The sequence below is a fragment of the Chiloscyllium plagiosum genome, chromosome 17 (assembly GCF_004010195.1).
Source record: "Chiloscyllium plagiosum isolate BGI_BamShark_2017 chromosome 17, ASM401019v2, whole genome shotgun sequence".
Taxonomy (NCBI): Eukaryota; Metazoa; Chordata; class Chondrichthyes; order Orectolobiformes; family Hemiscylliidae; genus Chiloscyllium; species Chiloscyllium plagiosum.
The window spans coordinates 63,026,474-63,044,301 of NC_057726.1; the positions used below are offsets into that span (position 1 = coordinate 63,026,474).

Here is a 17,828-nt window from a genome sequence, read left to right on the forward strand (position 1 = left end):
CTGCTGCTGCCCCAGGCTGTACCATTACCCAAAGCAGGGGGAAGGAAGCTGAACATCCTGTCACTGAACCAACTGTCCAAAGTCAACTTTTTGTTTGAGATCGGGATCAATTTCCACATTAACAGACAGTGAGAACAGTGCACACCACCCTCCACCCACCAACCACTTCAGTCTCACTGTTCAGGTGAACAATTTACCCAATGGGGAAGCAAGCCTCCACATCTAGCTTGCTCACTGGCCTTCATTTCCACCACCGCCTCAATGGAGACCAATGGGACATTTGGTCACAATCGAATACTTGTACGAGAGCCTCCTGCTCCCTTACAGTAATCGGTGGATGGACAATCTGAGAGGGGGCACCAACTCTGTCAGTGAAGCACCTATACCTAGGTGAAGCTCTGGGACAGTCAGAGTTGCTGGTGATTTGGCAGAATTGGCAGGACGTGCAAAGTCAGGGAGGGCTCTATAAACAGTCAAAGATCACCGCGTTAATGCAACCTGCCAACACACAGTCTCACCCTGGCCCAGAATTAAAGGCTGGCTGCTAACAAAAACTAATAAAACAAATGTCGGCGCAAATTACTGCAGATGCTGGAATCTGTACAGAATCAAAAAAATGCTGGAAATAACAGGGGGTTCGGTAGCATCCAAGGAGAGAGAAAGACAGCAAGTTAACGTTTTGATTCTAGATTACTCTTCATCATGATCGGCTTCACAACCTCCTGCCCTCTTCTTGGGACATCTATGGAGAGAGAAATGTGCGATTGACGTCGGACCATTGGATGAATGGTCACCGGCCCCGCAGGAGCTCCCTGCTCCAACATGTTAACCCTAACTTTCTCTCTTCACAGATGCCATCTGCTAAACGCTGCCACCATTTTCTCATCCATCAGATTCCCAGTATTCCTGCTTCCCCTTCTTTCTGGGATGGACCACTTCTTGTGAGCTAATCGCCTCTGCCCTGAAGTTGTCCAGTGTGTCAGGGCAGCCATTTTTGTTACCAGCTGAAATGTGCACCATACCTTCCTCTCTCATAAGTACCTTTCATCTCTTCTAGAATATTGCACATGAAAATACTCGAGTCACTGCCTGTGTACAAAAACTAATTTTTACATGCGCTGTATAAAACCTGCAATGTCCCCAAACTCATCCCAGACCCTGATGCATCTTGACGTGATCCCACCCTGAGAGAGTCAGTGCTCAGTGTGGCTGTAGTCATAGCAGAAGTTGTAGTTACTCGGAGCATTAGGGATTGGCGGGGCTGCATCCGGGATGGGGATGTTCTCCAGATCCAGGAGCCGCAGTTTGATCTCCATGGACAGCAGGATCTCCAGCTCACTCTTGGTCTGCTCACTGTTCAGCTCCTTGCCCAGCAGGACATTCAGGCCATCAGTCCAGAGATAGAACTAGGGAGAGGCAGGGATAAAGCACTGTCACTTTTTTAAAAAAAAAAGGCAAGTTCAGGTCACTTCAGTGAAGGACATTTTCAGTTCATAGAACATTACAGCCCTCTGGCCCTCGATGTTGCGCTGACCTGTGGAATCAACCTGAAGCCCCTCTAACCTACACTATTCCATTATCATCCTCACATTTATCCAATGACCATTTAAATGCTCTTAAAGTTGGCGAGTCTACCCCTGTTGCAGGCCCCTACTACTCTGAGTAAAGAACCTACCTCTGACATCTGTCCTATATCTATCACCCGTCAATTTAAAGCTATGCCCCCTGATGCGAGCCATCACCATCCAAGGAAAAAGGCTCTCACTGTCCACCCAATCTAACCCTCTGATTACTTAATTGAGACATATAAGATAATCTCTTAACCATCCTCTCTCGAATGAAAACAGCCTCAAGTCCCTCAGTCTTTCCTCATAAGACCTTCCCTCCAAACCAGGCAACATCCTAGCAAGTCTCCTCTGAACTTTTTCCAATGCTTCCACATCCTTCCTATAATGCGGTGACCAGAACTGTACGCAATACTCCAAGTGCGGATCAGAATAAGGCTTAGCCTGGTTTTTTTTCAAAATAAATTTCATTCATAGGATGAGGACATTGCTGGCTGGGCCAGTATTTATTGCCCATCTTGCCAGGTTAAGAGTCAACCACATGGCTGTGGGTCTGGAGTCACATGTTATAGAGTGATAGAGATGTACAGCACAGAAACAGACCCTGTGGTCAAATGTGCTCATGCCGACCAGATATCCTAACCTAATCTAGTCCCAATTACCAGCACCCGGCCCATATCCCTCCAAACCCTTCCTATTATATACCCATCCACATGCCTTTTAAATGTTGTAATTGTACCAGCCTCCACCACTTCCTCTGGCAGCTCATTCCATACACGTACCACCCTCTGCATGAAAAAGTTGCCCCTTAGGTCCCTTTCAAATTTTTCCCATTTAACCCTAAACCTATGCCTCTATTCTGGACTCCCCTACCCCAGGGAAAATATCTCATCTATTGACCCTATCTGTGCCCCTCATGATTTTGTAAACCTCTATAAGGTCACCCCTCAGCCTCTGATGCTCCAGGGAAAACAGCCCCAGCCTGTTCAGCTTCTCCCTATAACTCAAATCCTCCACCCTAGCAACATCCTTGTAAATCTTTTCTGAACGCTTTCAAGTTTCACAACATCCTTCCTATAGCAAGGAGACCAGAATGTTAGCCAGTTTCCTTCCCGAGAGGACATTAGTGAACCAGATGGGTTTTTCTAACAATTGACAACAGATTCATGGTCATCATTAGACTCTTAAATGCCGATTTTTTTCTACTGATTTCAAATTCCACCATTTGCCACAATGGGATTTGAATCCGAGTCCCTAGACATTATCAGCATTAACAGTCCAGCTAGTAACATACTAATGCTAGTAACATAATATACCACTAGGCCCAGGAAACCCTTCGGCCTCATATACTAGTGATGTACCCATTCAATCAGTCCCACTCCACTGCTCTTCCCCGGAGGGCTGCAAATTGTTTCTCTGCAACTATTTAACCCAGTTGTTTTGTTCTGAAAGTTACGACCGATCCTGCTTCCCTCCCCGCCCCGTTCCAGGCAGCACACTACAGATCACAAATGCCCAAAATAAAGATGTTCTCTTCATCCTGCCAACTCCCATCACCCATTTCCCCACTCTCAGTTCTTTTGCTCATCAGCTGAAATCTGAACTGTCCAGTTATCAATGCTCCAGGGTAAACATCTTATTACATTAGAGTATTCCCAATACCACAGCAATGGCTACACTTCATTGGCTGCTTTTTGGAATGTTTTGACAGGTGGATAATTTCCCTTTTTTTTAAAAAGAAAAGGCATACTTTATAGAAACTCTAGATCATTTGGAACACCTTTATTAAATCCACACTTTGTTGCTCCAGGAAGAACAACACCAGCTTCTCCACACCATTGAACTCTCTCATCCTCTGTATGGGACTAGTAGATCTCCTCTGCACCATCTCAAAGGTCTTGCTATCCTTCCTACAGTGTCATGCACGGCGCTCTACCTGGGGCCCAGCTCCAGCTTTCTGAAGGCCTCACAGAACTCCCCTTGTTCTGCCTGTAAGTGCAAACCAAACAACCCCAGCCTTCTCCTGCCACCTTCAGAGATCCGAGCACGTGAACCCACGAGTCGGTGAGGCACAAATGTAAAGAGGGCTCCGGAAGGCTGAATTTATACATAGCCTCTCCCATTCTTCAGCCCCAAAAAAAACATTAGTCCACACATTGCTGCGTTAAATTTCATCTGCCGTATGCAAAGGAACGACACTTCTGAGCCTGCTGCACCATTCAATGAGACCACCTACTTCAAACCTCAATTATACATTCCAGCATCACCTTGATAACTTCCATCCCGTTGGCCATCAACAATCTATCCACCTCTGCCTGAAAGATTCTGCAACCACTGCATTTTGATTTCCAAATAACTACAACCCGCATGTCCGCTCATCTTGTCTGTTTGTGTCCTCCTGTTCTCTGTTATTATTTTCCTCATTGATTATAAGCCACTTTCCCAAATGTTTCCTGCGGTAGATATTTATCCTTTATTTTATAAACTGATGATAATCTGGCCACACTGCCTCCTGAGTCATAGACGGGTGGTCCGTGTCAGAGCAGTCTGTCCCCCACTTCACCATCGCAGTTGACCTTTGACCTTTGCAGCCACTCACGTCGTATTTGGTTGGGGCTATGAAGTTCAGCGAGTAGTCCTCTGCATCGTACAGGACAGAGAACGCCAGGTCCAGCACCTCCTAGGAAAAGGAGGAAGCTCGGGTTAACGTCAAAACCAAAATGGGGGAAAGAGCAAGGGAAAATGGAGAGAGGAAAAATAATGGGAACAGATGATGACATGGATACCACAACAGTCTATTAGCGTGGCACAGGGAGATGACCAGAGAGAGAACTTCGGTTGAACCGAGGGGTGGAGGTTAGAGGGGAACGGTCAGCAGCTCAAAGGTCATTGGTCAAAGGTTATGGATTACAATGAGCAGCCTTGGTTTCCAGAGTCCAAAAAGGATGCTGTAACTATTGAAGAGATATGGAACACCGCAAAAGGATTGAGTGAGGGGACAACAAGAGGTCAGCTGTATGTTCCCACTGGGAAACAGGTTCAGAATTCATACAGTTGTTGGTTTTAGAATTCCAAAGGCGAGGTAATGTTGAGGAGGAGCAGGAGATGGCATAAACCTGAAGGGGTACTTTCAGAACTGATATGAAGGATCCAATAGTTTAGTGAGCTATGGGACAGGAGGAGTTAATGAAATGTGCTCTGGAGCAGAATCTTTCAGAACATAGGATTTTGACGTGAGGGATTTGTGACCCGGTGTGTGGTAAGTTCATTCCGATGGATGATTCTCAAAGCTTTCCTCCATTGAGATTTTCCTAACTTCATGTCTCAGTCTGTTGCAGGCAAAGTGATGCTTGGTTTTGTGAAGGATATTCAAGTACGGTGCAACCAACAGGGGTGGCGGAAGGAAATCCAATAGATCGCGATGTTATCATCAGCAGTTCATTGAGTCTAAACCAATCAAGGTCCGATGAGCTGAGTCCCAAGCAAGATGGGAAATAACTTGGTGGACAAGATGCAAGAGGCTGATGTAAATCTGACAGAGGAACATGTATCTGAGGTGACAGCAAATTAAATCAAAAAAGCTAAAACAAAAACCGGGAAAGTCTATAGTGTTGCAGGAAAATAACAGCTCCCCTCAGCTTTTTAAAATTCATCCCCAGGGATGCTAACTAGGACACAATTGATTGCCCTACTCTAATTGAGAAGGTGCTAGTGAGCTATACCTACTGGGGAGAGGAGGTGGAATGGATGCTGGTGGGTATGCCCACATTGGAAAGTGGGCATCTCCCTTTCTCACCACTGTTGCCAACCTAGGATCTGCAATCAGGATACCATCCAGATCTTGTTGCTTTTGAACATGGGCTGCTTCCGTATCTGAGTCGCCGCCAAGGTGCTGAGCACTGTGCAACCATTCCAATTCTGACCTTCGGACGGAGGGGAAGTCATCGATGAAACAGCTGAAGATGGTTGGGCTGAGGACACCACCGTGAGGAACATCTGCAGAGATGTCCTGGAGCTGAGATGACTGACCTCCAAGAACCATGACTGCCTTCCGATGTGCCAGGCATGACTCCAACTAGTGTCCAGCGTGTTCTTGTTTCACCACGCTGACCCCTCATTTTCAGGTATGCTCCTGGCATGCCATCCTGTACTCTCTATTGACCCAGGGTTGATGGCCTGGCTTGATGCTAATGGTAGAGTAGGGAATTGGCTGGTGGCAGGTCTCTGCACTTCTCTTGCTCTTGCCACTTTACACATCCCTGATTTTCTTTGCCCCACCATTGGCAGCTGTGCCATTAGCCATCTTGGCCCATTATCATGCTGCAGCTATACAGGACATTGGTGAGGGCTCTTCTAGAGCACTGCATTCCATTCTGGTCTCCCGCCTATCGGAAAGTTGTTGTCAAACTTGGAAGGGTTCAGAAAGGCTTTTCAAAAATGTTGCCAGGGTTGGAGGGTTTGAGCTATAGGGAGAGGCTGAACAGGCTGGGGCTGTTTTCCCTGGTGCGTCAGAGGCTGAGGGGTGACCCTATAGAGGTTTACAAAATTGAGGGGCATAGATAAGGTAAATAGGCAAAGTCTTTTCCCTGGGGTCAGGGAGTCCGTAACTAGCCGGCAAAGGTTTAAGGTGAGAGGGGAAAGATTTAAAAGGGACTTAAGGGGCAACGTTTTCACGCAGAGGGTGGTGCGTGTATGGAATGAGCTGCCAGAGGAAGTGGTGGAGGCTGGTACAATTACAGCATTTAAAAGGCATCTGGATGGCTATGTAAAAGTAAGGGTTTAGAGGGATATGGGCCAAATGTTGGCAAATGGGACTAGATTAATTTCGGATATCTGGTCAGCATGGACAGGTTGGACCAAAGGCTTTGTTTCCGTGCCATACGTCCCTATGCCTTCCTGAGTCTTCAGTATTTAAATTGTTCCATACAACCTACATCTTTCAGCAAATTCTCTTGGTCATCAATCCAAATGTTCCCTACAGAGGCTCATTGTCAAATGACATTTGATATCACCTCTGTGAGGTACTGAGGATATTTAATAACAATCAACCTGTTCAGCCAGGCAGGAAAGCCTTGAACCTGGATCTTCTGGCCCAGGGCTAGGGTCATTGTGTCACAAGACCCCTTTGCCTTGGGATGTTAGGTGTTAGGTAAATGCAAATTTTGTTGCGGCTATACCTGAAGGGAGATTGTCATCTGACTTCAGATAACTGCAGTTTGTGGGGTGTTAATCTGAGGGAGCTCACAAAGACAGCTCTCAATGAATGATTCCAATTGTCAATGCTAACTCCTTAGATGAATAGCAGACCCCAGGGCGACTCTTGGGTTGATTTTCCCCTTCAGCTACACACTCCCCCCTGCACCATTTCTGATAGCACAGAGAGTGAAGCCAATTGGAGGCACCATCAAGTATTCTAATATAGCTAACCAGATACGAGCTTAATTTCAGGTAGCACAATGGAAGGCCTTGTCCATGATAATTCCAGGTTTGGGAGATGGGTCATGGTTTGTCAGGGTTTTGTGATGTCTGAAGCCCCCACCCCAACCCCCGCAGGTCTTTGTACTTACCCGGTTCTGTTTCAGGGTGCTCTTCTCCTTCATGTGGGGACAGTCCTTCCCCGTCACCAACGCCTTAATATCAGCTACTGGAACTGAAAGGGAGGCACTCAGTCAGTATTGGATTTGGTTGATGTCACAGCTCAACATTTAACCATTCAGTCCAAGCCGCCACTCTCCTGTTCTTCAGGTGGGTTTGAGATATCGGCTGGAGAGCCTCCTGACCTCAAAACCGATCATAGACCCAGAGTGAAACATCATGGGAGAAGACCAATTGGCCCTTCGTTCTTGACCCAGTTTATTGATGGAGCTGTCTAAATTAATCCCAGTCCCCTGCTCTTTTCCCATAGCCCTGTTATTTTTCTTTCTCTTAGGCATTTATCCAGTTCCCCCGTGGAATGTTAATACTGACTCGGCATCATTAGCCCCTCAGGCAGTGCATTGTAGATCAAATCTACAACCTGCTAAGTGGAAAAAGGTTTGTCCATGCTTTGGACATTCCTATTTGAAAAATAAAAATATGTCACCATCATTTTACTTATCCATGTCACCACTGTGCACCTCTGAGATGTTACCTACCCATAATACCATCAGTGATGTCACATCACTGTGATGTCACCTACCCAAGATGCTGTCAGTGATGTCACATCACTGATGTCACCTCCCCATGATGTTGCTAGCGATGTCACCCCTCATGTGAACATCACCAAATATTTCACTTCTCAAGATGTAATTAATGATGTCACCTCCCCATTACATCACCGATTATGTCATGCCCATATAGTGTCACCAGTGATGTCACCACTCTATGGTATCTGTAACATGATTAAAGAATTTGCTTAGCCTAAAGAAGAGCCAATAGATAGGCTCCAATTAGCAACATCTGATTTGTGTTGTCAGCTCATGATCTGCAGAGGTCACAACGTCTGAATTATTGATAAAGTGGAACAAAGGAATGAAGCTCCAAGTCTCAAAGCAGTACTGCAGTGCAATGAGAGCAGAAGGTTGCGTGAGGTGGATTAAGTGAGTGGACAAAACTGTGCAGATGGAGTTGATTGTAGGAAACTCTCTCAGCTTCCCTTTAAGAAAGATAGATCAGGGTATTGTCTAAATGGTGAGAAGTGATGAATTGTGTAAGTCAGAGAGATTTTGGAGTCACAGACTCCATTCCAACCTAACAAACAGGTGGACAAAGTAATGGAATTGGTTTCTGGAATACATATATCTGGAGGTTATGTCACAGCTTTGTAATGCCCTGGCTAGACCACATCTGGAGTCTTGAATTCATTTGTGGGCACTGTATGTCAAAAGAAGCAGAGTCACTTCTGAGGGTGCGACACTGATTCATCACAATGACTCTGGGGTTAAAAAAAGGCCACATTCAGAGGACAGGTTGCATATATTAGGCTTGTGTTCCACTTGAGTGTGGACAATTAAGGATGATGTAATTGAAGTGCTTCAAGGATTTGATGGGGTGAATAGGGAGAAACTGTTTCCTTTTGTGGGAGAAACCAACAAGGGAGGACAGAACCTTTAGATTAGACCTAGTCTGTTCTGGGGGTGTTTGAGAAATACCTTCTTCACAGAAAAGCGAATGGAAACCTGGAACTCTCTCTCTACAAAAAGACATTGAGACGGGAGTCAGTTTGAAAATTTGGGACCAATACTTCATGAGATTAAGGGTATTGAATGGACATGGATTCAAGGTGGGCAGGCACATGGGCTGGACCTGATCGAGAATGATCTGATTGGCTGGGGGTAGTACAGGCTTGAGGGGCTGAATGGCTTCCTCTGCATCCAGAGTATCTGGATGTGAACCGTTACTGGCTCATCCTCCCACTCCCAATAAGAAGCAAGAATCTGCCAAATACTTTTTCCCGTGCATCCGTACAAACTGAGGGACAAACGTTGATCTCACCCCAGCCCATTCATGAATTGCTGTAAGGGTCTGGTCTTGGGCTCAGACAAGACTCACATGCTGTGGTAGAATCTCAAACAGGGCTGGTGGCATTACTGACCGCTCCCCTTACTACTGAGACTTCAAAGCAACTCATTTTACGTATAGTGCTCTAAAATGTTTGAGACGGACGATAACACACCATGCAAATGCTTGGCCCAGACCTATCTCATAGCTGGCTATCTCATAGGGTTTGTTTAGCTGATTGAATGACCTAGTGGATAAAAGATGCAGTCAAAGTGCCTCAAAACAGGTCACCCAGTGAATGACCCTAGACACAGTGTCTGCTGTTACCTTCTCAAAACAATACCCTCTTCACTGCTCGACTGACCTATACCTGAGTTAACGCTCCACACAGAATTTTTTAGATTAGATTACATTACAGTGTGGAAACAGGCCCTTCGGCCCAACAAGTCCACACCGACCTGCCGAAGTGCAACCCACCCATACCCCTACATTTACCCCTTACCTAACACTACGGGCAATTTTAGCATGGCCAATTCACCTAACCTGCACATCTTTGGACTGTGGGAGGAAACCGGAGCACCCGGAGGAAACCCCCGCAGACACGGGGAGAATGTGCAAACTCCACACAGTCAGTCGCCTGAGGCGGGAATTGAGGGTCTCTGGTGCTGTGAGGCAGCAGTGCTAACCACTGTGCCACCGTGCCGCCCACAGAAGCCTCTTCCCAGCCTGACCTTATCTCATGTCATCAGCTTCCATTCCCCTCCACAATGTACATGTCAGCCTCCCCCACCCCGCCGAAAGTTGTCAGCTATCTGCAGTCCACGTTATGGTCACTCGCTTCACAAAAGTGACTCATCTTGAACAACTCAATTTGACAGACGCGCTGTGTTTGCGGAAAGTTCCGGGAGCGGTACATACTCTTCTCCTGCAGGAGCTCGATAGCTGGATTGTCGTCCCTCTCCTCCACATCCCCGTAGTGAAGCACCTTGTGATTGGGTGACAGGCGGCAGTACCACAGCTTGTCTGTCAGATTGAACACAGGGAAAAGGTTAACCCCCTTGGCACTGCAACTCCGCGCTCCCCCCCTCCCCACTGCCACTATCTTCAGCCACTGCGAGGGCATTACCATTCTCCACCTGGAGTTCATACCAGCCTCCACTCAAGTCCACCCAGTCAGCATTCCACTGAATAGTGAAGACACCGGCCATTCGGCCCCCCCAAGACTCCTACTACAATAATACAGTCACTGTCTCAGCACCTCCTTCAATTCTCTTATCCCTCATGGGCTTAATCAATAGTGCCAAGAATATATTGGTATTATACAACCCAAACATGTGGGTTCCACGTTCTCTCTGGCTGAAGAATTCTCCGGAATTCCCTCTCGGATTTCTCAGTGACTGTGGACGACCTCCAACTTTCATCTCCCGGGAATGCAAATGGGTTCGCTACATCTATGAACCCCGTCCATGATCTTCACTTAATCTTCCTTAATGAAAGATTGTGGGGCAGCACGGTGGCTCAGTGGTTAGCACCACTGCCTCACAACACCAGGCACCCAGGTTCGATTCCAGCCTCGGGTGACTGTCTGGGTGCGGTTTGCGCACCCTCCCAGTGTCTGCACGGGTTTCCTCCAAAGATGCGCAGGTTAGGCTGTGCGAAATAATCCCACCGTGTCCAGGGATGTGTGGGCTAGGTGGGTTAGCCATGGGGAGATGCAGGGTTACAGGGATAGGGGCGGGTCTGGGTGAAATGCTCTTCAAAGGGTTGGTACAGACCTGATGGGCTGTAGGGTCTCTTTCCATGCTCATGGGTTCAACTGGTCACCTCTACTTTTGAGGGGGACTTGGCCTTTTCATGCTTTTCCTCAGTTGAGCTACCAAATTCTCTCTCTCAGGTCGGTCCCATCACCAAGCAATGTGTGGCCGTGCCCCTGACTAAACGAAGTGACCCGTCCTCCTGATCCAAGGACAACATGGAATCATCCCGGATCCCTGTATTTCGATGGATCAAAGTCCGTCACACTGAAGCAGGTCGGCATGGGACAGCAGCTGCTGTGGGCAAGGGATTCAAAGGGAATTGATTTACAGCCTGTATACATCAGGCCTGCCAATTCCAATTAAATCCCGTCATGTCAGCACCAGATTGGAAATCTTACACACAGTGCCCAAAGAAGATGCACTTTCAAAGAGCCAGGCTTGGGTTTTTCTGTTTAATCATCATCGATCTCTGCTTGACCCCGGCCCTCCCCCACACTCCCTTGAGGGTTGATGCCATACATTAGCTCTTGCTCTCCAATCTGTCACTTCACGGGAATGAAATGCTGACAGGGGAAGCAGTGAACAGTGACAAATGCGGTTCCTCCTTCCCCGCCCCCGCCTCCACTGACAGGACAATATATTTCCCCTGCAAACTGCTCAGCTTGTTTTATCAACACCTTCTCCACAGGAGGCCTGACATCCGACCTTTAACCCCCAATCACAACCCACCTCGAAAGCTCGAGAGGCAGCAGAAAGCCTCCTGGGGCGGGGTCAATCTGGTTTAATCAGAATGATTACAGCCCACCGTCCCACGTGCAAGGGTGTGTACGCCAACCCTTGTCCTCATTTTCCCTGGACTTGTTCACCTCCGATCAGTGACCCCCTCCAACCGCCAACTCGCAGAGGATGCTTCTCCAGGGCCACACCCCTCCAAACTACCTGAGACCCTCCCATCGCAGCCTCTTGTGAGCACCCCTCCCCTCACTCCCTCCCAACTGTAAACCCTTCAGCTATGCCTGGGCCCTAAATTCTGGAATATTCTCTTTCCAACCTCTTGCCTTCCACCCTCATTTTCTCCCCCTCCTTTTCTTTTATAAAGACTTTTTTTTCTTAAAAACCTGATATCAGAAATGCTGTTGCCCAAACCTCTGGAGCACTCGAACTGGGGACCTCCCAGTCTAGGGGTAGGGACGCTACCACACTGCGCCACAAGAGGGCCCTGCTTTCCTCCTTCAAGATGCTCCTTAAAACTTGTCTCACCTCTCCAAGTATTTCATGTGGCTGGCTGGAAGAATCCTGCTTTTTAACAGTGCCGCGAGCCACTTTGAGACATTTATTTCATGTAAGGCGCTATAGAAACGTAGGTTGTTGCTCCACTAACCTGGCCAAACACACTGACTTTGTTGTGCCACACTGACGTTATCCTAGGTTTCTTTGATTGCTCCTTTCCACAACCACCAATTTCTCCCTCCATCACGCCCTTTTGGGACAATTTTACCGATGACAACTCCCTCACAGTTGCTCCTGTCGCCCATTTATGGTTCTGGGGGAGCGCGCTCCTGTGGCTGTTTGAACACAGGGGCCATCGCTACTCGATTCACTGGGCAGGGCAGCCCTCAGTGGTGGGAATCTCGGGTAAACCAGCTCAGAGGGAGACAACGTTCCCAACGTCAGTGGGACTGTAGGTCAGTCAGTGCAAACAGGAAAAAGCTCAGAAAGAAAGGCCTAAAGCTCAGCTAGTCAACGGCCGAACCATTCAGGCACCGTGACCGATTTCTGCCATGTCCTCATCCAAGGCACCAAAATCTTCCCCCCTTCCAGCTGATTGCCAGGGTCGTTTGCGGGTCAGGAATGAATTGAGTTGGATTGTGACGGGGCTGACCTGTAATTGAGGCCTGGACTGTAATGGGGGTGGAAGGGGGGAGGGGGGGGGGTGGCCCCTGAACTTAAATAGGTAGGTTGGCTTGAAATGGGGCGCCCGGCCTGTCCTGTAATGTTGGGCGGGCACCTGACCTGCAATGTGGGTGGCATGCTGGCTCAGTAGTTAGCACTGCTGCCTTACAGCGCCAGGGTCCCAGGTTTGATTCCTGCCTCGGGCGACTGCCTGTGTGGAGTTTGCACATTCTCCCTGTGTCTATGTGGGTTTCCTCCGGGTGCTCCGGTTTCCTCCCACAGCCCAAAGATGTGCAGGTTAGGTGAATTGGCCATGCTAAATTGCCCATAGTGTTAGGCACTGGGCAGCACTGTGAAGGAAGAGCCAATGCCAGAGCCAGCACCGGCTTCTACATGAGACAAAGGGAGGCAGACAGCCGCAAAACGAATCAGACTCCATGACTCGAAGCATTAGTACCGGGAGGACGTACCTTGGCGTCGCCGACTACTGATTTTGCGGAAGAGAGTGCCGTCACACAGCCGGTTGAGGCGCTGCTGTTTAATCAGCTCCATTAGCTCGGGTTTGAGTCTCTCCCTTAACTCCCTGGGTACCAGAAGAGATCATGTGGTCAGAGACTGCATGAACAGACAAGCAAAGATCTACAAGGTCACACAAGTGTGCGCCTACAGCCAGACATAAAATTGATGAACCAAAGCGAACTTTCTCAATGCTGTTTCAGTACTTTCCTTCAGCGACGCAAAATGTAAAATATGGAAGAATGATCTCATTGAAAAGTACGACATTGTTACATGGACTGACAGGAAGAAGGTTCCCTCTGGCTGCAAGGTCTGGTAACTGGGGTGGGGTGGGGGGGGACAGTCTCAGAATACAGGACAGACCAGTTAGCACTGAGCTGAGGAAGAACTTCTCTCAGAGGGGGCCAAATTCTTTGGAGTTCTCTGTCCAGAGGTGGGGGGGTCAGACATTGAGTGTGTTCAAGATGGAGACTGATGGTGAAAGGATATGGGATAGTGCAGGAAAATGTTGTTGCTGTGGAAGATCAGCCATGATCTCACTAAATGACAGGCTGAGGTTGAGGGGCTGAATGGCTACCTTTTGACTCCCATCCCTTACTCTCTACGTGTTCCTTCCCTGTACTGCTGCATTTAACAGGATGTCCTTCCCATTCTTATTTTGTTAACCAATCCTCAATCCTTGTAAGTGTATTTCCCTGGTCTCACGTGATCTAATTTTGTTTACTTTGCTGGACCTTATCAAAAATCTTCTGAAAAATCTAAATACACCTCATTCACCCTGTTCTCCCCTATCTATTAAGACCATAAGACATAGGAGCAGAAGTTAGGCCATTCAGCCCATTGAGTGTGCTCTGTCATTCAATCATGGCAGATAAGTTTCTCAACCCCATTCTCCCCTAACCCTTGATCTCCTTGACAATCAAGACATTTCCCATTATAGCCTTAAAAAAGACTTTAAAAAACACGTTTGTCATTTCCCTTTTGTAAATCCACACTGACTCTGCCTCATCCTTCCATTATTTTCGAAGTGTCCACGATCACATCCTTTATTATAGACTTTAACATGTTTGGTTAACGTGTCTGTAATCCCCCAGTTTCTCAATCCCTTCTTTCCTAAATGGGAACTGTGTTTCCCTGAATTTTCTTCCCTTTATCATTCATAATAACCCCAGCTTGCGCTTTGTGCAGTTCGTCTGTTTGTGAAAGCGAGGGATTTAAGGGCTAGACTTTAAGTGTAGAGGAGAAAGTGAGGACTGCAGATGCTGGAGATCAGAGCTGAAAAATGTGTTGCTGGAAAAGCGCAGCAGGTCAGGCAGCATCCAGGGAACAGGAGAATCAACGTTTCGGGCATGAGCCTAAAGAAGGGCTCATGCCCGAAACGTCGATTCTCCTGCTCCTTGGATGTTGCCTGACCTGCTGCGCTTTTCCAGCAACACATTTTCAGGTTTAAGTGTAGAGGTACAATTTAAAACTCAATTTCCAATTGCCTTTGGTTAGACAATTTGTAACAAACACAGTTACTTTCAGTACATAGGAAGCTTTGGATTGTTTTCACATTGTGATGATTCGGGGAATAGTGGGGCTTGATTGACCAGTGATCTATCCAGTGACATATAACTTACATCTAATTTGCAGGGTCCATGCCAAAGTTTACAGAATTTTAAAAGATGACCATTAACACATCTGCTATTGTTACAGCCACTTCCTTTAACAATCTAAGGCCTTGCTAACGCACAAGGAATTTAACTGCTTTAAGTGCCATTAATCTTTCCAGCACTTTTATTTAATATTAATATCTGTCATTCATTTGCATTGGCAGCTTTGTTTCTTAGATGGTTTTAGTATTGTCCTCTGAAAGCACAGGCACAAATAGTTGTTTCGTTTCCTTGTCTTTTTTTTAAACTCCCCTTTAAAAATTCTCCTTATTCTGCTTCTAATGGAGCCACATTTATAAAGTCATAGCGATGTACAGCACGGAAACAGAGCCTTCGGTCCAACTCGCCCATGCCGACCAGATATCCTAATTTAAGTTTTCCATTTGCCAGCACTTGGCCCATTTCCCTATAAACCCTTCCTATTCATATACCCATCCAGATGCCTTTTAAATGCTGTAATTGTACCAGCCTCCACCACTTCCTCTGGCAGCTCATTCCACACACACCACCCTCTGTGTGAAAAAATAGCTCCGTCAGTTCCTTTTAGATCTTTCCCCTCTCACCTTATAAATATGTCCTCTGACTCTGGGGGAAAAAATCTCATCTATTTACTTTATCCTCATGATTTTATAAACCTCTATAAGGTCACCCCTCAGCCTCCGACGCTCCAGGGAAAACAGCCCCAGCCTGTTCAGCCTCTCCCTTTGGCTCAAATCCTCCAACCCTGGCAACATCCTTGTAAATCTTTTCTGATCCCTTTCACATTTCACAACATCCTTCCTATAGCAGGGAGACCAAAATTGCACGCAGTCTTCCAAATGTGGCCTAACCACTGTCATGCACAGCTGCGACATGACATTTCAACTCCTGTACTCAATGCACTGACTTGTTTTCTTATCCTAATCTTTTCATACATTTTCATGTTCCTCACTACATTACTCTCCTATCTATTTTCACTATCTATATTTTTTACACTCTTCCATCACACTGTTCTAATATGTTCCCAATCTTTTGTGTCGCCATTTTTCTTGGTAACCTTATAGTTTAAGTAACTTCCTTGCTGATATAATTCTCACAATTAGAACACTTTAGTTGTGAGATTTTGTGCATGAAATGAATTTATTTTTGTTGTAAACTATGTATTCATTCTTTAAATATTAACCATCGTCTGGGTCTACTACTGTCTGCCTTTTAACATCATTTTCCAATCCGCTATAGAGAATTCACTCCCCATGGTTTCACATTTCCATTCAGCCATAATTTCCAATTGGACTACATTGCTTTCACATTTAATATAAAATCTCATATTGTGGTCACTCTTTCCTCAGGCACCTTCATAAATTAAAAGATCAATTTGCCATTTTTTCATTGCACAACACCAGACCTAAAGTAGCCGGTTTCCTGGTTGGTTCCTCAATGTCCTGCTTTAGAAAACCATTTCAATTACATTCCAAAAGTTTGTCCTCTACAACATTGGCAGTCAGGATTTGGAGATGCTGGTGTTGGACTAAGGTGCACAAAATTAGAAATTACACAACACCAGGTTATAGTCCAACAGGTTTAGTTGGAAGCACTAGCTTTCGGAGCGATGCTCCTTCATCAGGTAGTTGAAGGAACAACATTGGTAGTAATTGAGTTTATCTAGTGTACATATAGATTCAAATCCTCCATCATTGCTATATTACTCCAATGGCATGCCCCTCTACTTTCTTGGCTTACACTTTGGGGTTTATATTATTACTCCTATTTTTTGGCCTATAAACAAGTCCCACCAATGCTTATAACCGTTGCTGTTTCTCAATTCCAACCAAACTGATTCTAAATCTTGAAGCGTAGAACAAAGGTAATCTCTCAGTACAGTGCTGATGCCTTCTGAAGCCTGGCATTGGACAGGCAACACGGCCCTCAGGATTCACATTCTCAGCTGCTCAGATTGATGACCATTCCCCAAACCGTGCTGATCTCTACCAACGTTCATTCAGCAACTATGTCTTTTTAATGTTCTCCCACTTGGATGTGATGCCATGCAATACCACGATGCAGGGGTCAGTCTGCTCATCCACTAGTATAGGTCTTGCTCTTGCCCATACAAGTTGCAAGAACCTCAAACCTGTTAGACCCCTGTGAAGGGTGAAGCTCTATCTTCTCAATCTTATCTGCCTGACTCTCAGTCGCACCCTCCTGTTCCTGGTCATTGACCTGGTCAGCTAAACTAAGGGGTGTGACTGCCTTCTGGTACAAATATCCAGGTATGTTTCCCCACCCCTCCCTGAGACCTTGGGTGATCAGCATTTAGCTCATAAACTGTAGCTGTTCAATCCATTGACACTTACCAGCGAAGTGGTTGACATGGATTGTTAATGCATCAGATACTCCCACATGCTGCAGCTGTGATGCATCACCTGTCCTACCATCTTTACTATGTTAATATATATCACATCAAACTTAAGTGTTGGATTTCTGGTCCCCCTCAGACCTGACCTCAAGTTTCACAAACTATGTTCCAGCAGCACCTTGTATTTTTACTCTTTTGAAAACAATGAACCAATTTGGATAAAGAGAAGAAACTGCTTAAACTACTTAGCTAATTAACTAGTTACAGCAAACGATCACAACTCTCAGGCTCAAGGCTTGCTATTGCCTCTGCTAATAAATGCAGGGCTGCAGGCAGTTGAAATGCTGGAATTCATCTGAAAGGACACACAGACTCATTTTGTTTGTCCTTCCCTCAGTGTCAGATTCGATCTCCACAGAGTCATAGAGATGTACAGCATGGAAACAGACCTTTCGGTCCAACCCATCCATGCCAACCAGGTATCCCAACCCAATCTAGTCCCACCTGCCAGCACCCGGCCCATATCCCTCCAAATGTTTCCTCTTCATATACCCATCCAAATGCCTCTTAAATGTTGCAATTGTACCAACCTCCACCACTTCCTCTGGCAGCCCATTCCATACACGTA

General features: G+C 46.5%; 1 protein-coding gene across 2 annotated transcripts in view; it reads right to left on the bottom strand.

The window, feature by feature from the left end:
* Positions 1-345: 345 nt before the first annotated feature.
* The window catches only part of LOC122558573 (engulfment and cell motility protein 3-like), a 33,623-nt gene continuing 16,140 nt past the window's right edge, over positions 346-17,828 (bottom strand). For both annotated transcript variants that reach the window (XM_043707322.1, XM_043707321.1), the window contains exons 3-7: positions 13,165-13,277; positions 9,963-10,067; positions 7,133-7,215; positions 4,165-4,245; positions 346-1,406 (exon numbers count right to left, since the gene is read on the bottom strand). In XM_043707322.1, the coding sequence (XP_043563257.1) occupies positions 1,194-1,406; positions 4,165-4,245; positions 7,133-7,215; positions 9,963-10,067; positions 13,165-13,277 (595 nt within the window). In that variant the 3' untranslated portion in view covers positions 346-1,193. The remainder of the gene's footprint in view (positions 1,407-4,164; positions 4,246-7,132; positions 7,216-9,962; positions 10,068-13,164; positions 13,278-17,828) is intronic.